This window comes from Equus asinus, chromosome 9 (assembly GCF_041296235.1).
Source record: "Equus asinus isolate D_3611 breed Donkey chromosome 9, EquAss-T2T_v2, whole genome shotgun sequence".
NCBI classification, from domain to species: domain Eukaryota; kingdom Metazoa; phylum Chordata; class Mammalia; order Perissodactyla; family Equidae; genus Equus; species Equus asinus.
Window position 1 is genome coordinate 61,752,433 of NC_091798.1, and position 23,939 is coordinate 61,776,371.

The following is a 23,939-nucleotide window of genomic DNA, read 5'->3' on the forward strand; positions in this document are numbered from 1 at the left end:
AAGCTTACCATTACAGTACAGTAACATTAAGAGATAAGTTTTGTAAATAATCGTACTTATTATCTTTACTCCATCCATTCTTAAAAAAAGGATCTAGTTTCTGCAAAAAAAGAAAATATTTTTCTCAAGCAATCAATTTCAACTTTTAAGCTATTTTTTCTTACATCTTAAAATTTACTTCTTTGTTGCCCCCTAAGGAAAATTAAAAAAGGGAGATAGGAGGAAAAGGAAAGAGCTGAGTTTGATACAGACAAAAATCAGTTTATCTACATGCAATATAATTAAGAATGTAAACCTAAAACAGTAATAACTATTTAAATGTAGTCAGAAACATTTCTCTTTTTTTGATAAATAATTTTTTTAAAGAAGAAAAGCTATCAGCTTACCCTTTACTTTTAGAGACCAAACCAAGAGACTGACTCAATCGATGAATAAAGGCCCTTTCAGTACTGGTCAAAGAAGAAGGAAACTCCATTTCTACATGGAAAAAAACAGAAAGTACCATTTGAGGCTAAGCAATTTTCTATCAAGGTGCTTCAATATACAACATATATAGATTTAAAATATGAATAAACTCATATAGCATATAATCAAACTTGAAAAGCACATATTAATTCAATAACAACTCAATGTCTACCAGAGTTATATTAACAAAAGATAAACCTAAATGTGATAAAGGACTCTAACGCTAACCGAAGATTATTCCTCTTACTTGTACTGGAATCTTGAGTTGGCACAATGACGGATGATAATATTTTAACTTAGTCCTTACTTGCTTAATTAACAAAACTTTTATTTACTTCCATCATGAGGCATGCTCAAGTATTATGAATGTGCAACATCAAACTCCACTGTCTCTGCCTTCAAAACTGTATAGAATTCCCATTCCACGTCCTTATTGATAACTCATCACTATCTCAGACTGGATTTGTTATATACTGCTGAAGCTTTACCTTTGTTTAATGTAAGCTCAGAAACACTCTGTCCAGGTCATTCTCTGTCTTGGACTGTAAGCTTCCACAGTAAGGGATCCCCTATTTAGGCCAGCAAATCGGAATGAGCATCATTATACTGTACAGATGACCACAGGTCGGCTGCTGGTTCTGCATCAAATACCTTTCTAACCTTCAGAAGTGCGGAAGCCGTTTCCTACACCAAAACAAGTTTCAATCTCTTTAGGTGTTTAGCGTAATGCTTCTAGGATCTAATCAAAGCACTACAGATCGCCAGTGCATGTACTGCCTGATTTCCTTCCGCTCTTCGACCTCTGTGGCTTGAACGTGCCTCAGTTAAGGCTACCACAACCTCCTTTAAGATTACTAATACCTAAAGCTGTGGCTTAGGCGCCCAAGCTGCCGATAGGCCTCTCCCTCCGGACAGAAACGCCTCCTGCAAGGGTGTAACCTGACTTTTTCACCCTCTGATGCCGGCCAAGTGCCCCTCACCCCTGCCGATCCGCAGGACGCCGGCTGGTTCTTCACCTCCCAGGGGGGGCTAACGAGCGCGGCCCAGGCCCCCGGGCCGCCTCTGAGGCCGGCTCGAGCGGGCCGGGGGGCGGCCGGGTCCTCCCTCCCTCCGCAGAGGCGGCCCCTGCACACCCGGGCCGGGTTCGGGGGAGGTGGGGCAGCCGGCGGGGTCCCTGTCAGGAACCTCACCTCTCTGGTCCCCATATCGGAAGCGCTCCAGAGCGATATTGACTGCGATCTTCACCTCCTCGTCTATACGGATGTCCTTCAGCCCCTTGGCCCGGCCACCGCCCCCAGGGCCACACTGAGAGGGGCCGCCCCCGCCACCCCCGCCACCCCCGCCCGCGCCAGGAGCCGGCGGCCGCGGGGAGACGCTGCTGGGCCTGGACATGGCCCTGAGGAGATGCTCTCCCCGCGGGGGAGCGGCCAGCCTGCTGGCTGACGGCCAATGAGAGAGAGCCTCGGGGACCTCTGCTGGGACCGGACGGCCCCACACGCAGCCTGAGCTGGGCCGGGGTAACCCGAAAGCCCCCAGTCACCACAACAGCCAAGGAGGCGCCGGTGCCACTTAAGCCCCTGCGAGGCGGAGCGCGCGGGCGTGATGACGTCACCAGGGCCGCCGGGGCCCGTGACCTCAGCGCGTCTGCCGCCGGCTGCCTCGGGCCGGTGCACGCTCGTCCAATGTCCCGCACGGAGGTGCTCCTCTCCGTCCTCGCGCACGCCTCGCGCTACGGAGCTCTAGTTCATCCTTTGATTCAGTCGCTCATTGTTTCATTAAATCCTTCATTAATTCATTCAGTAAGCGTGTGTGGGCTCCCACTATGTGCCTCGCAGGCACTATGCTACGCCCTAGATAGACATTGGGGAACCAGAAAAATGGCTCCTGCCCTCCTGGAGTTTACATTCTAGCGAGGCTAGAGTTGCCAGATTTGGCAAAAAAAAAAAATACAGGATGCCCAGTTTCTTTTAATTTCAGATAACGTATGACTTTTTAGTATTACACATTTCCCATGCAATATTTAGGAACATATATAGTAAGAAAATATTTGTTACCTGAAATGTAAATTTAACTGAGCGTCTGTCTTTTATCTGGCAACCCTAAATGAGAGTGACAGACAATAAACAAGTAAATGATTAAATGGTACGTATAAGTGCTATATGAGATGATGGAATAGGAAGGTGGAACCCTTTAGTTTGGGAGGTCAAGAAAGGTTGTGAGAATTTCCACTTGCTTGTACGCAATTCTACTAACATCCACTAAATCTCATCTCCCACTACTCTCATCCTCACAGCGTTAAACTAGGTTCGTTTTCGCCGGTTGCCTGGAAAGCCAAACACCGTGATGATGAGACTGCAGCAGAGAGAGGGTTTTAATCACAAGGCAACTAAGTGAGGAAACGGGAGAACGAATCTCAAATCTGACTCCTCTAAAATGGAGACTCGGGGGTGTTTATGGGGTAGGAGGCAAGGTGGTCTGAAGTGTGGAGATAGATGATTGGAGGTGAGGTAATGGATTATCTGCACAAGTGTATTCAAACTTCATGCCTCTTCATAGTAGGCATGTTCACGAAATGGTGACATTAGCATGATCTGAGGGTGGAGTCTTTAGCCTCTTGACATCAAAAGGTCACTTGTCAGGCATCTGCGTGGGCCCAGTTGATGGGTTGGTGGTCTCAATCAGCCTGATCTGAACAAGCGGATCCTAATTCCTGAAAAACAGCTCGAACACCCATTGCCAGGATGAATCAGGCGCCAGGGAGATGTTATCTATAGGAAACTAGTGGGAGTCAGCGTATTGCCTAAACAGCACAGTTAACAGTGGGCAGCTGAACAACTGAAAGCTATAATCACTAACTGCAAAAAAGAAAAAATACTTTAGTTACTAGGTGCCTAATCATCAATGTCTGTTTACTGTTTCAACAGTGCTCAAATGCACTTATTTCTTTCTCTCCCTTGAACACACCAAGCTCACTACTGATACCGACCCTGGTATCAGTTTCCCCACATTAAACCCAGCATATATGGGGTTAAAACCAAAACACTCATTCCCTGCTTATTCTCTGGCTTCCTGCCTCCAGAATCCACTATCCTCCATGGAGACAGACACCATCAAGGACACGCACCTAGACCATCTCCTCCCCACAAAGAGATACGGGCTGGTGGGAAAGCTGCTGACTAGCAAGGTCAAGAGCTCCCTCCTCTCTGCAAGTGTCTCAAGGCCAAAGACAGGCTGGTGGGAAAGCTCCGACCAACAAGGCCATATGCTCCCCCTCCCCTACCTAAAGCCCCAAATAAAAACCCTTCCGTTTAGCTTTTCAGAGAGTTTGGGATTTCAGCGTTAGCTGCCCTCTCTCCTTGCTCAGCGCTGTGCAAAAATAAAGTTCCTACTTTCTTCCACCACCCCCGGTGTCAGAGATTGGCTTGCTGCGCAACGGGTGAGCGAACTCACTTCAGGTTCGGTGACACTACCATCAGCAGAACTTTCCATTTGCACAGTTTCCTCCAACACTGGACAATTTTCCTCCCAGTACTTTATATGGATGCCTCTTTCTCATCATTTAAGGCAGGATTCCATCCCTTACCTAGACAGGCTCTCCCACATCAATCTGTTATAATTTACCTCTGTTTGAAATTATTTTGTTTATTTATTTACTACTTGCTCTTCCTAGAATATATATAAGCTCCTTAAGAACAGGAATCTTGTTGATCTTTTTGTCACTGTCTCATCAGCAGCTAGAACTGAATAGGCACACAATAAACATTTTATCAGTGGACCGTATTTTAGAATCTGGAATTAGGATTGGTTGTCTCTACCCTCCAAAAACTTTCTTCATAATCCTTAACGTCCTCGTCTCCTTGGTTGGCTGCTAGAAAGAGTTCTGGATAAGCAGAAATAGGTTCTACATTCTGGTCCTGGCATGGTTACCAGTGAACTGGGTGAACATTTATCACTACTTTGATCTCTATGTATCCTAATTTCCTTAGCTGTGCAATAATAATGCCTGTCATTTATTAAGTGCCCAGGAGCACTGTCTTTATTTTCCCAATCTTCACAAAGCCATATGAAGCAGTTATATTACCTTGTGATACGAATGAGGAAACAGGCTGCATAAGGTTAAAAACTGGCCCAAGGCCATGATATTGGTAATGTCAACCTTAAAAATAAAAGAGGCAATTATTTTGCCAGCAAAATGAGTTTATTCAGGAATAGCTGAAGAATTTCAATTTGGGATGTGTATGCTATGGCAGACCATAGCCAAACTCAACAATCAAAGGAGAAGAACGTTATTTCATAGAGAAAAAGGAAAAAATTGGGAGGAGTGGCCTTGAAGGAAGGTGATCGGAGAAAAGCAAGAGTTTAGGGTGGTGATGGCTTCTCACTGGCTGAGTTGCTGAGCTGGGAGATTTCTGTTTGGGACGCAATGCACATTTCTTCCTGTAATTGACTATTCCTTCCAGTTGATGACTTCTTTCTGATGGGGTCTGTAATTGACTATCTTTCCTGCAGTTGACCTCCGGTGGCACTGTAAAGGAGTTCCCCCTTCTGGCCTCCTGTCTTCATTTTAAATGAGGTTTCCCTTTATTAATTGTCACAGTAATTAATGAAGTAAGAATGGAAACCAGGACCAGCTGATCATGAAGCCTAGCTTCATTTCAGGACAAAACATAGTAGATAATATCTGGATGCACTAAATATATTGCAGTAAAACTGAAAATATTTTACACAGAGTCAGACAAATATTGCTTTCAATCTCACTCTGTAACTTCATAATTCCACCACTTATCGATTCCATCATTTATTAGCTTTGTGGCTTGACTACTTTGCCTTTTGAGCCTCAAGTTTCCCATCTGCAAATGGATATATTTAATACTCATTTTATAGAATTGTTGATTTAATGTTTAAGCATTGATTTAATGTTTTGCTTCTTTTTTCCTTCTTGCCATTCTCTTTGGATAAATGTCTAAATGTTTGTATTTCTGGTACCTAGTGAGGATATGGAACATGTTCACTGAAATAAAAGAGAATACTTGCCTAAAGTTACATAGCAGTAAATTATAAGGTTAATCAGATTCTACGTTATCTAATATTTTTGTGTACCCCTGGAAATTTGTAGATGCTTAGAGTGAAACACTGCAATTCTACCTTTTACGTATGCTTCAGAGAAAAATTAGACGTAGGGAAGATATAAAATATTTACAAATGATTTCGAGTTGTCTTTAGTGTCAGAAAGGCCTGAAGTTCTAATCTTCGTTTTTACCACTTTATAGTTGTGTGGTCTTGTGCAAGGATTTAACTTCCTTATGCTTTAATTTCCCCATCCATAAAATGTATATGATAAACACAACTACATCACAGTGTTATTATGGGGATTAAATTAGATTGTATTACCTTTATGCAGATGAAGCGCTTAGCACAATTCCTGGCTCCTCTTTAGCATTCAGTACCAATTAGATGGTACAATTAGAAATTCCAAGCAGAAAAGGTCCAAAATAAGGACATTTATCATCTCATATAGCAAGAGGTCTAGAAGTAGGGTGATTCTAGGGTTGATTGTTTCAGCATTGTACGCCAGTGCCCTCAGTCTTCCAGAATCTGTCCAGCCTACCACTCTGCCAGCCTTGGAGTGTTTGCCACTCCCTCTTAGTTTCAGCAACAAGGAAGCACATCATCAGACAGCATCAGATAAAGGCAAGAAAGATAAGTGCCCCTGTCTGATATCCCTTTTTGAGAGAGAGAAAAAGTTTCCCAGAAGTCCCAGAAATAGACATCCTTATGTATCCTAGCCAGAACATGGCTAACCCAATAACCAGTAAAGAGGAATGGGATTACTGTGAAAGGTCTGGTCTTTCCTAAAGCAGATAGTCACCTAGAAGAGAGTGAAAAAAACTGGGGTCCCCTTAGCAAGCTATAAGGGATGGGGAATGGCTGATGGGTAACAACCAAGGATATTATGGTAGTCAACAGTGATGTTCACCAAATATTTCTAGTTTCCTTCCTTTCCAGGTATGTAGCAGAATTGTACTTCCTGGCTCCCTTACAGTTGGGTGGGAACATATGATTAGTTCTCGCCAACGAGTAGTGAGTTGAAGTGATATGTGTCACTTTCAGGTTGACCTCACTTTTTTGCTGTAATTAGCTGCAAATTACTAGCAAAACATGTATAACAAAGAAAATGAATTATCTTATTCTAATTGATTTTAAAAACCAAAAACTACAAGAGAACACAGCTTAAAAAAATTAAAGACCTACATAAATGTAAAGATATACTGTGTTCAGGAATCAGAAGACTCCAAAGTGTTAAAATATCAATTTTCCTTACATCAGTCTATAAAGTCAGCATAATCCCAATTAAAATCACAGCACAATGTTTTCTAAAACATTAACAAGCTGATGCTTCATATGGAAATGCACTAAAATAGCCAAAACAACTTTAAAATAGAAAAAAAGCTTGAGAACTAATACTACCTGATTTAAAAACTTATTATAAAGCTACATTCAACAAGACAGTGTTGTACTGACATAAAGGTAGACAAACAGATAATTGGTATGGAATAGACAGTCCAGAAACAGACCTATATATATTTGGACAACAGACTTTCAATAAAGGTAAAAAGACAATTCAGTGGAGATGGATGGCTTTTTTCAAAATATGGTGATAGAACAATTGAATTGTTACTGGACCAAAGTGAATCTGCTCCTTGGTGAGTTAAATCAAAACCTACACCAGAAGTAGTTGTGACACAAAGCACAATTTTATTCACAGCATGCAGCAAATAAAATGGAGACCACAGGGAATCACTTCACAGAGCTGTGGCAAGGAGAGTGGTTGTCTTTTATTTGTGGTAGGGAATGAATATTCAAAAGGGGAAGTTTCATCATTGCATGTAGAGGCGGGCATAAGTTTGCACATAAGTGGTTTGAAAACATGTTTTTACATATATTGCATGATCTAAAAATGGCTACTTTGCCCTTCCAAGAGGAGGAGAATTTACGACATTAATGAAGTCGGGTTGCTTTAGTATAACATTCCACCCATCTCTGCGGGTGTCACTCTTGTGGTTGCACTCTGGATCGGTCTGGTCCTGCTCAGAGCAGTTGGGTTCAGGGCAGTTGGCATTTAGATCTTCTTCCTGGAACATAGCTGAAACCAACAACCTCAAGATTCAAAGACATTAGAGAAAGGAATATCTACACCTTCTAACAAGACAAGAGAATTTAGGTTACACTAGACAGGAAAAAAAAGTTAGAGTCCACTGCTGGTGACAGAATGGTCAAATGCAAATAAAAATTTAAAAATAACCCCAAACCGTACCTTAACCCATACACAAAAATTGACTCAAATTGGGTTATAGTCCTTACCTGAATATAAGCAATAAAACTATAAAACTTGTGGAATAAAACATAAGAGAAAATCTTTGTGATCTTAGGTTAGACAAAGATTTTTTAGATATACTACCAAAAACACAAACCATAAAAGAAAAGAATTGATAAATTGGATTTCTTCAAAGTTAACAATTTTGCTATTTGAAAGACATTATTAAAAGAATGAAAAGGCAAAGCACAGACTGGGAGAAAATATTTTCAAATCATATATCTGACAAAACACATGTCCAGTATATATAAATATCTTTCAAACATTATAATAAGAAAAGAAACAACCCAGTTTTTTAAATTGGCCAAAATTAAACAGGCACTTTACCAAAGAAGATATATGGATGGCAAATAAGCAAAGATGCTAAATATCATTAGTCATTAGAAGAATGCAAATACAATCCACAAAGAGATACTACTACATACCTATTAGGATGTCTAAAATTAACTGATTTTACCAAATATTGAAGAGGAAGCAAAGGAACTGGAATTCTCACATACTATTGATGGGAAAGAAATCACTTTGGAAAAGATGTGGCAGTTTCTTTAAAAAGTAAAACACACTTTTCAATTTCAATTTCAATTTGATTTCAATAAAATAAAATTTTAAAAAGGTAAAACACAGTTACCATAAAGTCCAGCTATTTGATTCCTAGGCACTTACCCAAGAAAAATGGAAGCATATGTCCATACAAAGACTAGAGCACAAATGTTCACAGCAGCTTTATTTGTGACAGCCTTCATTTGGATTCTCTGGAAAGAATCCAAATGTCCCTCAGCAAGGGAATGGATAAGCAAATGGTGATATGTGCATATAATGGAATACTACTCAACTATAAAAAGAATGAACTATTGTTACACACAGCAACATGGTTGAAACTCAAAATAATTATGCTGAATGAAGGAAGTGGGACAAAGAGAGTACATACTGTATAATTCTATTTATGTAAAACTCTAGAAAGTGCAGACAAATCTATAGTGACAGGAAGCAGATCCGTGGTTGCCTAGGGATAAGGTGCAGAGGAAGGAATTTCAAAGGGCCATGAGGAAGCTTTGGGGGGTGTATATGTTCATTACCTTGATTTTGGTGATGGTTTCACATGTATATATGTTTATCAAAACTTTTCACATTGTAAACTATAAATATGTGCTATTGTATGTCAATTATACCTTAATAAATTTGTTCTTTAAAAAAAAGTCTCCTATGAGACTTTGAGTCTAGTAGTATTTTTTCCTACATAATATCATAAGGCATAAATACCCTTTTTCTTCCTTTAGAGTCATCCTGGGACCTCTGGATAGACAGAGCTGTTATGTGAGCTTTTGTTTTAAATTTAAATGTAATTCCAGCCCAATTTGCATGATCAAGTATTCTGTATTAATTAAATATTCTGTTACGCAAGATACTAACTCTCAGGTTTGTTTAGCTCAGATAATTAATTTATCTAAAGTAAATATGTCTGATTTCCCACAAGAAAACATCAGCGATACAGTTACATTAAAAGAGGAAGAATAACTATCTTTGAGGATAGAATATCCTAATTCCCAGAGCATACATTACAGATTTTATAAGAAATCAGAAAGCCACAGAGAACAATTGTCTCCTTCACTGAAGCAGAAAAGAGCATACAACTCCCAGTACATCCATATAGAATTTGAATTGGCAGCTCAGTATCAGTTAAAGAGTAATTGTCATCCCCACCATGTTAGTGAGTCACCTTTTTACAGTGCTTAACAAGATGTCAGAGTTTCAAATGATGACAATTTGCAAACTAAAAACCAAAAACCCAGCCCAATAAACAGACATACGTATATAAAAACTCAGATTTTTATTTGTCTTAGAGATTGAGGTGGAAAAATGTGTTCTGAATTGAAACCTTAAATCCACTTACCACATTTAAGTTTTGGTGTTTTCTCATTGATTTCATTGTTTACATATCAAAAATATTTCCAAATAAAAATAATAAAGTTATGTTTAGCCCTAAGTAGATAATATAATTTCATTGGAAGAAATCTAGCTGCTCCTTAATTTTTACATATCATTTAGTCTCTCTTATTAGTACTTCCCAAACTTTTTCACCTGATGGCACACATAGAAAATGATATTTGCATCCCCTGGGTATGGTAAAGAACGCTAGTGCTCATAAATTTTCATGTTTCTCCTCCTCTTTCTTAGCACACTAGACCACATTCTTCCATATTCCTCTACATTTCTGTCTTTATTTTTACCTTGAAATTGTGAAGCCATATGGCTAAGCTTTGACCTATGGAATGTGGAAAGAAATGATTTACAGTACCCCTCCTGTGATTCTCCCTCTTCTCTGGTCTGCAGTCAGATGTTGGAGGAAGGAATTACAAAAAAGGAAAGAGGGAAAGCCAGAATGAGCTCTGTGGTATTTGACTGGAATTAGCAGCTTCAGTATGAAATAATAGCTTTTAATATATATATACAGATGGATAGATAAAGAAGTAAAAATAAATGTGTAAGTATATATGAGTATAAATACAGGGAGGGTCTAGAGGCAATGACACCTCAGTATCGTTAAGTATACCTAGCACCCACATCCTACTTTCTAAACACTATTCTCCAGTAAAAGGAACTAGGGCTCCCTAGAGAAAAGATTGACTCCAGGTCTGGGACAGGACAAAACGAGATGAGCCTGAAACATCTTGATGACTCAGAAAGAAAGAAATTGCTCAAAATAGGATACAGGCTTACCAAAAGAACACAGGAGCCAACCTCAAGGAACTCCTTCCTAAGAGCTAATGCTGGCACAATTTGAATAACAGAATAATGATAGTATTGGATTATCACCCATAGAATAAAATAAACATCCACCAGCCTACAGTTATATTAATAAATAATTGAATGAATAATGGTGTTGGGAAAACTGGATAGCCACATGCAAAAGAATGAAACTGGACCTCTATCTTACACCATACACAAAAATCAACTCAAAATGGATTAAAGACTTGAATGTAAGACCTAAAACTGTAAAACTCCTAGAAGAAAACAAAGGGAGTAAGCTCCTTGACATTGGTCTTGGCAATGATTTTTTGGATTTGACACCAAAACCAAAGGTAACAAAAGCAGAAATAAACAAGCAGGACTACATCAAATTAAAAACCTTATGCTCTGCAAAGGAAACAATCAACAAAACGAAAAGGCAGCCTACGGAATGAGAGAAAGCATTTGCAAACCACGTATCCCACAAGGGGTTAATATCCAAAATATATAAGAAACTCATACAACTCAGTAGCAAAAAAACAAATAATCCAATTAAAATATGGACAAAGATCTGATATAGACATTTTTCCAAACAAGATATACAAATGGCCAATAGGTATGTGAATGGTGGTAAGGAAACCTGGTAACAGCCACTATGGAAAACTGTACAGAAGTTTCTCAAAATAATTAAAAATACAACTACCATATGATGCAACAATCCCTCTTATGGGTATATATCCAAAGGAAATAAAACCATTACCTCAAAGAGATATCTGTACTCCCATGTTCCTTGCAACATTATTCACAATAGCCAACAATCTAACTGTCCGTCAACAAATGAATGTATCAAGAAAATGTGGTGTACACATACACACACACACACACATAATGGAATATTATTCACCCTTAAAAAAAAAGGAAATTCTGTCATTTACAACAACATGGACAGAACTTGAGGGCATTATACTGAGTAAGCCAGACAAAGACAAATACTGCATGGCATCACTTAGATGTGGAATGTAAAACAAAAGGTCAAACTCATTGAAACAGAGAGTAGAAAGGTAGTTGCTAGGGGCCAGAGGATGGGAGAAATAGGGAGACGTAGGGGAGGAAGAAGTCATGTACTAACATGCCAGTGACTCAGTAAGAGGAATCCTGAGCCCTGCACTCCTAGAGAAAATACATAAAAAATTCCGGATGGTTTGGGAGATCCTAGACCAGAATGACATGTGCTGCTTTACCAAGTGGGGCCCCAGAGAGGCAGCCCAGGAAGGAATGGTGATGTGATGCATCTAGACAGGTAGGGCACAGTGTGACCTAGAGCAGCAGAGGATCCCTGGTACCCAAGAAGAGTCCAGAATTGGCAGAAATACACCAGACCTGAAGGCATCTTGCAGCTGGGAACAAGCAACAAAAGATTCAGAAGTTACTTATGTTGTTTGATGACCAAGGATCAGAAACCCCTTCCCGCTCTTGCTGATGCCTTTACGCCCCTTAAGTCCTCCAGAATTTGGAGCACGCCTAAAGGTGGACTAGGGGGCCCCAGAATTAACTGAGAGTAAGTTAATTACAGAGAAATTGTCTTACATATCTGAATCTGTGGGATGAAATTTATCCTACTTGAGGTTTAAGTAATCGTAAAATTCCTTTCAGCTCTATAATTTTTTACATATATAATTATGTATTCATCAAAAATGCATATTTCACTAATACTTCGTACATGTGTCTATCTACCTTTCTACGTAGTAATCAGCTTACAATGTATATTAATAGGTTAGCCACAAGGTGGTACTAGAAAGCTGTCTTTTGCTTTAGGTCCCACTTCTTGAACGTCATTGATTTTAACATACAACTGAACTCCTGTAATAATAGCAGTAATCATAGTGAAGGTTGAGATGACAGTTGTTGGGTTCATGAAGGCAGTGCTTCTATTTAAAACTCATGAAAATAGACTCTCTGGAAGTGCTATCAACTAGTTTGTATTCCTCCTCTTTTTCTTACCCACTATCATGTCATCATACAATATCCTAACCATTACTCAAGACATCAAAAACTAATTTATTCAGCACTCATAGAGAAAATTTAAATAGATTTAGTCTCTCAGATCTTGGAGTTAAAATTTAAATGAATATTTTTACAGGACGTTCCTCAAAAACCTTCAGAACACTCTAAAACCATCTCTCAAAAGCTAAAGCTCAGCCCCGAAGTGTGAACACAATAGGTCAGCAAATGCATTGTGTAAGTTATCAAGTACTTGCTATCTCATGCTGAGGGTGACTGAGGGAAGGAGGAAAAACATTTCTTCCAGGCAGTCTTGCTAGGTTTGTTTGTTCTTTCAAGTAGATGTAATTTTAAAGAGACGTACAGTAAAAGGGGAAAAGAGGTTTAGAAAAGCTCACAGGAAAGAACTTTCTAAGCAAAGGAGTGGTGTAGGAGAAAATGCACCAGTTCACAAACCTGAAGACCACTCATTGGGAACATGGAGAGGCAGGTTGATGGAAGCAAGAAAGAAAGTGGCGACCTAAGGTGATCAATGTGAGTCTAGTCTGTGGTCTGGTAGCAGAGGACATTTACTTCCCTGGAAAGTGGAACCACTAAACCGTTTTGAAGATAGAAGTAACATAAATATGTTAGCTGGCATATGTCCTTGTAGAATTTTAAGGAAATGATGCTGTTAGGATGCCAGCCAAGAGTAGGCTGTAAAAACCAAGTGTAGAAATGGTGACACTTTAAGGATTTAACTGTGATTGTAAAAAGACTCAAATGAGAATCTATCGGAGCATGTAGTAAGGTGAGGAGAATGACTTTTCTAGGTTTCTCTCTCAGGAGACTGTTAAGAAGAGCTCAGATATGAAGAGGGAGAGTCTGGCCATTCATGGAGCCCTCTCCTGGGAACCTCCTCCTGGGGCCCTTTGAAGAGAAGAAAACATCAAAACCCACTGAAAGACAAATGGTTTGTTGCTGAATATTTAATGTTTCCATTTTATTAAAGAATGCAGCTTTTAAAGTTTAGGCCAGATTTACCCTTACATTCTAGTTGAAGAATGATTAGATGCATTTTCTATAGCTTGACAGCATATTACACCCCACAAAATAATGATTGTTTTTCTCCATGGCACATGTAGTATTTGTAAATATAATACTTTGCCTCTCACTGATATTTTTCTTTAAAATCTTCACAAGCAAAATCCTGGTAATCACTGAATCTGGGTGATAAGGATGTGGGTGCTCTTTGTATTATTGTTTTTACTTTGCAGCATGTTTGAAAATGTTGATAATTTTTTAAAAATCAGTAAAAGTCTTTCCAGCTCCAATACGTATCAAGTTAGTAAATCTAACTTCACATGTGGGACAGGTTAAAAAAGAAGTGCTCCTTTAGGAAATGCTATCACCTTGTTTGAATGGATCATCCAAAAGTAGTCAACTTCAACCGAAAGTAGTCAACTTCAGCAACAGCACATGAAGAAAGACCACCCTGGTAACCTCTGGGATAGGAATAATATTTAAGAATATTCCCTTGCCAGATGTTTTGGGGACATTTCTTTCATGCCTAATTTGGCAAATTGACTCATGGCTAACACTGGAAGGGAAGAGAGCCATGTGATTAAAAGGAGATTGTCTTAGCTCCAGTTGCCATGACAAAGTATTACAGACTGGGTGGCGCAAACGTCAGAAATTTATTTCTGGCTGTAAAGTCCAAGATTAACATCCAGAGGTAGGTTCTGGTGAGAGCTCTCTTTCTGGCTTGCACAGGCCACCTTCTTGCTGTGTACTCACATGGTCTTTCCTCGGTGTGTGTGTATATGTGTGTGTGGAGAGAGAGAGCAATCTCTTTCATGTCTCCTCTTAGAAGAGCACTAATCCCATCATGATTACCCCACACTCAGAGCCTCATTTAACCCTAATTACTCCTCAAAAGCCCCGTCTCCAAATACATTCATATTGGGGGTTAGAGCTTCAACATGTGAATTTGGGAAGGGATATGAATATTAAGTCCATGACAGAAATGTAGGGGACTTTAGAGTCATGTGCTAAAATTTGTGTGGACTCCAACTGATTCAGGTCTCCCCATACCATCCCCTAACCTAATCTTTTCATATTTCCTTTCCTATAACAATTGGTCCATCACTCAGGGTGGTAGAGCCCAGACAGTGCACTGGATTCACATCAGTGTCTTCACACTCTTCCCCAGTTCCATCCTCTCCTCCTGCCCACAAGACCAATCTAATGGACTATTTGCACAAAGTTTGAAATCTGTGCTAAGGACTGAGTAGTCTTCCAGGAGCATTTCCATTTTAATAAGGGAACCTCCTCAAATACAAATATGAACCTTAAGAATGAACCTTAAAGGCCATATACGACAAACCCATAGCCAACATCATACTCAATGGGCAAAAACTGAACCCCATCCCAATGAAAACAGGAACGAGATAAGGATGCCCTCTATCACCACTCTTATTTAACATAGTACTGGAGGTCCTGGCCAGAGCAATCAGGCAAGAAAAAGGAATAAAAGGAATCCAAATAGGGAGGGAAGAAGTGAAACTCTCGCTGTTTGCAGACGACATGATCTTATATATAGAAAACCCCAAAGAATCCATTGGAAAACTCTTAGAAGTAATCAACAACTACAGCAAAGTTGCAGGGTATAAAATCAATTTGCATAAATCAGTAGCATTTCTATACTCCAGTAATGAACCAACAGAAAAAGAACTCAAGAATACAATATCATTCACAATCGCAACAAAAAGAATAAAATACCTTGGGGTAAATATAACTAAGGAAGTGAAGGACCTATATAATGAAAATTACAAGGCCTTTCTGAGAGAATTGGATGACGACATAAGGAGATGGAAAGACATTCCATGCACATGGATTGGAAGAACAAACATAGTTAAAATGTCCGTTCTACCTAAAGCAATCTACAGATTCAACGCCATCCCAATCAGAATCCCAATGACATTCTTTACAGATTTAGAACAAAGAATCCTAAAATTCATATGGGGCAACAAAAGACCCCGAATTTCTAAAGCAATCCTGAGAAAAAAGAACAAAATGGGAGGCATCACAATCCCTGACTTCAAAACATACTACAAAGCTACAGTAATCAAAACAGCATGGTACTGGTACAAAAACAGGTGCACAGATCAATGGAACAGAATTGAAAGCCCAGAAATAAAACCACACATCTATGGACACCTTATCTTTGGCAAGGGAGCTGAGGGTATACAATGGAGAAAAGAAAGTCTTTTCAACAAATGGTGCTGGGTAAACTGGAAAGCCACATGTAAAAGAATGAAAATTGACCATTCTTTTTCACCATTCACCAAAATAAACTCAAAATGGATCAAAGACCTAAAGGTGAGACCTGAAACCATAAGGCTTCTGGAAGAAAACGTAGGCAGTACACTCTTTGACATCAGTATTAAAAGGATCTTTTCGGACACCATGCCTTCTCAGAGAAGGGAAACAATAGAAAGAATAAACAAATGGGACTTCATCAGATTAAAGAGCTTCTTCAAGGCAAATGAAAACAGGATTGAAACAAAAACAACAACCCACTAACTGGGAAAAAATATTTGCAAGTCATATATCTGACAAAGGCTTAATATCCATAATATATAAAGAACTCTCGCAACTCAACAACAAAACATCAAACAACCCAATGAAAAAATGGGCTGGAGACATGAACAGACATTTCTCCAAAGAAGATATACTGATGGCCAATAGGCACATGAAAAGATGCTCATCATCGCTGATCATCAGGGAAATGCAAATCAAAACTACACTAAGATATCACCTTATACCCGTTAGAATGACAAAAATATCTAAAACTAATAGCAACAAATGTTGGCGAGGTTGCGGAGAAAAAGGAACCCTCATACACTGCTGGTGGGAATGCAAACTGATGCAGCCACTATGGAAAACAGTATGGAGATTCCTCAAAAAATTAAAAATAGAACTACCATACGATCCAGCCATCCCACTACTGGGTATTTATCCAAGGAGCTTGAAGTCAGCAATCCCAAAAGTCCTATGCACCCCAATGTTTATTGCAGCACTGTTTACCATAACCAAGACGTGGAAGCAACCTAAGTGTCCAGCAACAGGCGAATGGATAAAGATGTGGTACATATATACAATGGAATACTACTCAGCTGCAAAACAGAACAAAATCATTCCATTTGCAATAAGATGGATGGACCTTGAGAGAATTATGTTAAGTGAAATAAGCCAGCGAGAGAAGGATAATCTGTGTATGACTCCACTCATATGAGGAATTTAAAATTATGGACTAAGAACAGTTTAGTGGATACCAGGGGAAAGGTGGGGTGGGGGGTGGGCACAAAGGGTGAAGTGGTGCACCTACAACATGACTGACAAACATTAATGTACAACTGAAATTTCACAAGATTGTAACCTATCAATAACTCAATAAAAAAAAATGAACCTTAAAGATGAACCTCCAAAATGCAAAGAAACAAATCTCTTCAAGTGTAATTTCAGGAAATATATAGCTAGTGAGAAGTTTGCAAACTTGGGATTCCATCTCTTTATGCCCTAAATCACAACATAGAAGCAGTTACTACTCTCTCTGCTTTGAGACTGACCCTTGTCAAGAATTTGGTAACATATGAGGAGAGGACAATTCTGCCGAATTGATAATTTGCAATGCAATAGGTGAGTGAAACTTTAACTAAGGCAAATATATAATGGTATTTTAGAAATAAAAGGGACCTTTGGAATTCAGCTGGATCATTTTACAGATGAGGAAATAAAAGTATAGGTTAGCTGTATAGTTACTTGAAGATCCAAGACTAGAATACCTTTCTACTACACTGTCTCATGCCGGGGCTCCAGTTCTGCCTCATATCACTAGACATCAAGATCAGCCTCTGGCAGCACACCCTCACTCTGGACCTGTTAATGAGGAGGTGGATGAGGGGGCCATTTCCTCACAGCAAGCCTTTAACTTCTTAGCCTTGAACAAGCAGTTCTACAGCCTTCACGCTGTGTTGGGCCTCCAAGATTAGTTTGTGGCTTCCTGTTACAGCAAACCACACATGTTGAATTGCCAGCTGTTGCCATTTCATCTTCTCTATTCATAATTCACAACGTCAGGCATTTTCTAGGTAGGTACAGGTCTCATTGCCTCCTTAATTATCAACAACAACTGAAATAACAAACACAAATCTCCTGGGACCCTCACAGGCTACTGGAAAGGTGACATTAGAGAGATCTGTGAGGTCAATGAAGAAATGCTGGATTTAATAAGTCTTTTACACACAAAGCCACCATCTCTGTCTCTTAGCTCCCTTCTGATTGCCCAGTGTGGCTATGGTAGATAAGCCTCTCCTGGAGAGCTTGGTCTATTGAGGCTTCAGGATGTGGCTGTTCCAAACAGCCAAGAATGTGGAGACAGTGTAGCCCATTTGTTGCTTCCGTGTTGGTTTGAGATTACAGGGGAAAAGATAATATCAGCTCTTGGATGGATTAATAACATGGAAGAGCATTTAAGGCATTTTGAAACATTTTTTTCCGGTTCGTATTGTGGAAAACTTCAAATATAAAGTAAACAGAATAGTATAATGAATCCCCATGTACCCAATGCCCAACCTCAACAATCTCCCATTCTTGATCCATCTGTATCTCTACACACTTCCCACTCTTACTCAATTATTATAATTTTTTAAAGTAAAATGTATATATACTGAGGTGCACAATTTGTAGCTATATAGTTTGGAAATGGATACACCTATGTAACCCACAGCCCTATCATCTCCTTTTGGCACATTTATAATATGAAAATTTATAGATAAAGAAGTAGCTTATATGTTTTTAGCTTTTCTCATTTTCAAATCATGAAGCATTGCTGTGGATGTTCCTCATTTTGCGAATTCTTTTCTTTCACGTCTCTTCCTCCCATTTCGACCCTGCGAGGTCAACCCTTCCTCCCCCAACTTTGTTTCTGACATTGTTTACCTCTGTACATTGGCTCCAGATTTCTGCCTAGCAACTTAGATTTGAGGATCCAAATGATATTTCCAGTAATTTCTTCATTGGCTCCCCCCATCTCAGATAAAGAAGCTTGCTCCAACTCTCTCCCTGAACCCAGCAGCCTAGCTCACTCTTGACTGCTTTGCCTACTAGGAGAGAGAAATAGAGCAGACCAGGCTTCTTGGCCCACCCCAGGCACCACTTGGAACTGAGAGGGGCATAGGAGGAACAGAAATAAAATGCATTCTTCCTTGACCACTCCAAGTATGATGAATAGAAGGTGAATAAAATGGAGAGGAATAAAAGAAACGCCTCAAGCCATTCCCGATCAAAAGAAAAGAAAGAAAAGTAAGACTTCTGGGCTAAAAGTGTCAGGGTAATTGTTCTTGCTATATGTATCGTCCCCCTAAGGTAGTGTATTTCAGCCAGATACACACGATTTTTATATTGTATTCCAGAAAAAATACATACATGTACAAATGAAAAAATTTTTTGAAACTATATGTAAGACTACTAGGTTAATGCATTCAGATATTTTCTATTTTCTATTTCTCTAGCTCATTAGAAAAAAAAAAAAGCTGGTCACCATCCACTAAAATGATTTTTCAATCCATTGATGAGTTGCAACCTGCAGTTTGAAAACCACTGCCCCAAGGGCTTTGCATAAGATGTTAAGTTGGAACTCTTCCCTTTGGGGCTCTTGGCTTCACCATTTCCTTCTTTGGGGGCCAGTTTGACCCCTCACAGAGTATGGCTGCTCAGTTTAAATCCAAGATACCTAGGCTCCTTTTAAGAGATGATGTTTAGTGAGGGATTATTTAAAGTCAACCAACATTGACCACCTGCCAGAAGGAAGGCTCCTCTTCACACCCATCAAACCCATCATAGCTGGGGTGGAGGGAGTTGGAGAGCCAGTCATCGTCTGAGGTAATGTGACAGTGATGATGATGACGCAGAGCCAGGCACACACTCAGCCTACTCCAGAATTCCCTACTATGTTTGCCACACCCTTTAGCTGCAAGAAGAAATGCAAGCCTCTTATATACAAGAGGTGCTGTGTGTGCAAAGAAAACACCAGGCCCTTTTTCCAGAGATTTGAATCTAAATACTATAGCTAACCTCCTATATATGAACCCAGAAAGAAAAACGTAAAACATTTTAAAAGAGAATGTCTGATGATATGAGATATCCAACAGTAAAGGTCCCAGAAATATCATGATATATAGCCTGATCCAGCTCTCTAATAAAAAATAATAATACCTCAGTTTCACTGGGCTCTTCCTAGTGATTCGTATAATGTGCTTTACATGAATTATGTCCCTGAATTTCACAACATTCCCAAGAAATAAGTAATACTATAACCCCCATTTTACAGATGAAGCAACCAAAACTCAGAGAGATTAAGTAATTTGTCCAAGATCACCCAGGAAGTAATTAATATGGATAGGATTTGAACTCAGGGTATCTGATTCAGTGTGGACATAAAGATGTGCCACTGAATCCCCCTTCAAGAAAGGACTTATTGCTCCAGCAGCTAGGAATGCCATCAGTGGCAGCCTTCAGCCATCAACTGCTCAAGGAGTGACTCAGCCTCAAAGAAGCTCCTTGACCAGAGTCACAACTGACCTTCTCAGAGCAGCCTACACCCTGTGACTGACTAAGATAGAGATATAAAGGCCTAGTCACGCAGGCCAACATAGGACAACTCTGAAAACTCATTTTAGCTCCAGAGCTCCCTATCAGGTCAACTAAGATTGCTATCAGGTCTATACCAAGCTATACTCCTCCCTCTGTCCAATCTTGCTTCCTTTCTCTTTTTTCCACAGTCCTTTCCAGCACATTCCTTAGTAGATATCCTGCACAACAAATTCTGTCTCCCGGTATGCTTCCCTGAGAACCAAAACTGTAACAAGGGACAATCCTCCCAATAAGCAGAGGTTCAAGTGGTCATTTACTTTGTATAGAGAGTAGACAAAATGCCTCAGCCAGATGACACCAGCTAGCCCCTGCCATCAGCCACTGCAGTGTCAGCACTATGGGCATAAAATGAAGTAACTTGGTGACAGAAATGGAGGCTATGCATGGCCCCCACAACATAAGCACCCACTTAACAAGGCTGATGTTGCTGCTACTGCTACCAAATGTCCAACCTGCCATTAACAGAGACTAATGCTGGGTCCCAATGTAGCACTATTCCTTGAGGAGACCAATTGACCTTTTGGTGGCAGGTTGACTACATTGGGCCACTTCTACTCTGAAAGGGCCAGTGATTCATGCTCATACTGGATACATGTTCCTGGCATGAGTTTGCCTTTCCTACCTGCAGGGCTTCAGCCAGTATTACTGTCCAAGGGCTTACAGAGTATTTGATCTGTTAACATGGGATCCCACATAAGATTGTGTCAAATGAGGTAAACCACATTACCTGAAGTGCAGGATGGGCTATGACCATGGGATTCACTGGTCATTTCACATACTGCACCACGAAGAAGCTGCTGAAAAGAGAAGTAGAACATCCTCCTGGAAGAACAGCTGAAGTGCCAGCTTGAAGGTGATGATGGTGAACCATCCTCCAGGACACAAACTATACTTTGAATCAAAAACTTCATATAGTGCTGCATCTCCAGTAGGAAGACTACATGGGTCTAGAAACCAAGGGGTGGAAGCAGGGTAACCACATTTACCTTGACTCCTCACAATCCATTTGGGAAATTTGTGCCCCCTGTCCCCAAAGCTCTCACCTCTGCAGGGTTAGAAGTCCTATTCTCCAATGGAAGACCACTTCCACCAAGGGATACAGACATCAGCAGCCAAAAAGAAGAGTCACTATCTTGGCTGAGGCAATTGACCCTAATCATCAAGGAGAGGCAAGGCTACAGTTACATAACAGGAGCAAAAGGAATATTTTTAGCACACAGGTGATTTATATGGGTACCTCTTCATACTCCCTTGTCCAGTTATAACAGAAAATGAACAAGTGTAGCAATCAGAGATGAGGATCTGGTTGTGACACCAAGTAAACCCCCTAGGCTGGCTCTCTGAGGTAAAGGGAGTCTAGACTTGGTAGTGGAGGAGGGAGACAATGAGTAGCATTTGGGACCCTAGGACCTGCAGCAGTGGTGGGGAATGTAACTTTTCCCACTAAATTTCCTCTTCAAAGATCCCCCCAGAAGGAGAGGGCCAGCAGAATCCTGGAGGAGATGTTCCCCAAACATACATGAAGAAGTGGATCCAATGGCTCAAGGAGTGACCAGTGATGAACATGGAAATGCTCCATCCAGTTCTCCCTTCAAGAAAGGACTTGTTGCCTAGCTTCTAAGAGTGCTGCCCAGCTACTAAGAAGGTTGTCTTGTGACAACCTGTCAGTTCACCAGGAATTGACTGTGCTACAGAAAGTCACCTTGCCAAGGTCACAACGTTTCCGGGTTGTGGATCCAATGGCATGTGGCTCTACATTCAATGACTGATTGAGGCAGAGGTGTAAAAACCCAGCCCTTTCATTTCAGTACAGGATAATTGAATGGACTATGTGGTAGGTAGAATAATTGACCCTCTAAAGGTATCCACGTCCTAATCCTTGGAACCTATGAATATGTTATGTTACATGGCAAAGGGGAATTAAGGTAACAGATAGATTCTGGTTGCTAATCAGCTGAATTGAAAATAAAGATTATCCTAGATTATCTGGGTGGGCCCAGTAGAATCAGAGGGGTTCTTTAAAGAGTAAGAGGGAGGCAGATAAGGGGTTCAAGTCAGAGAGATTTGAAAATGCTACTCAGCTGGCTTTGACAATGGAGGAAAGAACCAAGAGTCAAGGAATGCAGACAGCCTCTAGAAGGTGGAAAAGACAAGCAAATGGATTCCCTGATAGAGCCTCCAGAAGGAACACAGTTTTGCTGACACCTTGATTTTAGCTCAGTGAGACTCATTTTTGATTTCTTTTTTTTTTTTAAAGATTGGCACCTGAGCTAACAACCATTGCCAATCTTTTTTTTTTTTTCTGCTTTTTTCTCCCCAAATCCCCCCAGTATATAGCTGTATATTTTAGTTGTGGGTCCTTCTAGGTGTGGCATGTGGGACGCCGCCTCACCGTGGCCCGATGAGCGGTGCCATGTCCCCGCCCAGGATCTGAACCACAGAAATCCTGGGCCGCCGAAGCAGAGTGCGCAAACTTAACCACTCGGCCACGGGGCTGGCCCCTCATTTTTGATTTCTGACCTCCAGAACTGTAAGTTAATAAATTTGTTTTGTTTTAAGTCACTAAGTTTGTGGCAAATTGTGACAACAGTAACAGGGAATTAATATAGGCCATTTTAGCTCCAGAGCTTCTGTGAAGTCAGACAAGGGTGCTCTGGGCCTGTGTCACAGCATGACTTCTCCCTCTGTCCCATCCTGCTCCCTTCACTGGCACTCTCTAGTAAGCATCCTGCATGTGAAACTCTGTCTTGGAGGCGGTCTCCCAGAGAACCCAAACTGGGACAGATTATAAAAGCTCATGATGACTCTTTATGATTATAAATATATAAGAAACAAATATATAAATATAAAGTTTATTATTGTTACCCCTTTTCAGTGTTTCTCAAAAAGAGTAATGCTAACACAAATAGCACTGGCCTGATATTAAGACAACATGAAGTAAATGTGAAGAACATGGGCTTGACAGGTGGATAGGAGTTCAAATCCAGCTCTTTACTTAGGCATGTTACTCTAAACTTTTTGGATTTAATTCCCCTCACTCACCAACCCCCACCCCATAAATAGCAATGATAAATACTTTCCCCCACTAGATAGCATTAAGTGAGGTAAAGTATTTAAACATTTAAATCAGAACTGACTGATTTGTGATAAGGGCTCAGTAAAAGTTAGTTGAGCTCCCTCAACTCTACCTCACTGTTTTCTCTCAATTTACAACCTCATTTAATAATAAATAATTGGTGAGTAGGGGAGGCAAATCACCATTAAACTATTTGATTCTGCTCTCAAAATGTATGTTTTAAGCTAGGAGAGCGCTAGGAGATCAGTGCCACCTGGGTAGGTGAAGGAAGTTTTCTTGAGGGATATAGGACCTCAGCCGGGCTCAGAGAGAGCCCTAGAGAGAGAAAGGTGGGCAGAGCGCACCAGAAGGGTCCTCATTTCAACTCCAGCTTGTAGTCCTAGTTTGGTAAACAGAATTTGGAAGGGCAGGCACCAGGTAATCAAGTTTGCACAGTGCTGCCATTGTTTTATTTGTTTTAACTGGTACCTTTAGACATATAAGACAGCATATCTTATAATGTCTACAGCGTATTTTGAAATGTAGTACATAAATATGAAGTGTTATTATAACCAAGAAGAATCTGACAAGAAAAAAAACTGGATAAGGACAACGACGTTG

At 40.2% G+C, this 23,939-nt stretch overlaps 1 protein-coding gene across 2 annotated transcripts in view; it reads right to left on the reverse strand.

Moving 5' to 3' along the window:
* YTHDC2 (YTH N6-methyladenosine RNA binding protein C2) overlaps positions 1-2,066 on the reverse strand; it is a 75,974-nt gene extending 73,908 nt beyond the window's left edge. Inside the window, exons 1-2 of one of the 2 annotated variants that reach the window (XM_070517576.1) lie at positions 1,656-2,066; positions 387-477 (exon numbers count right to left, since the gene is read on the reverse strand). In XM_070517576.1, the coding sequence (XP_070373677.1) occupies positions 387-477; positions 1,656-1,857 (293 nt within the window). In that variant the 5' untranslated portion in view covers positions 1,858-2,066. Of the gene's footprint in view, positions 1-386; positions 478-1,655 lie in introns of those variants that run through there. The other variant, XM_070517577.1, reaches the window with a different exon arrangement.
* Between the last annotated feature and the right edge of the window lie 21,873 nt (positions 2,067-23,939).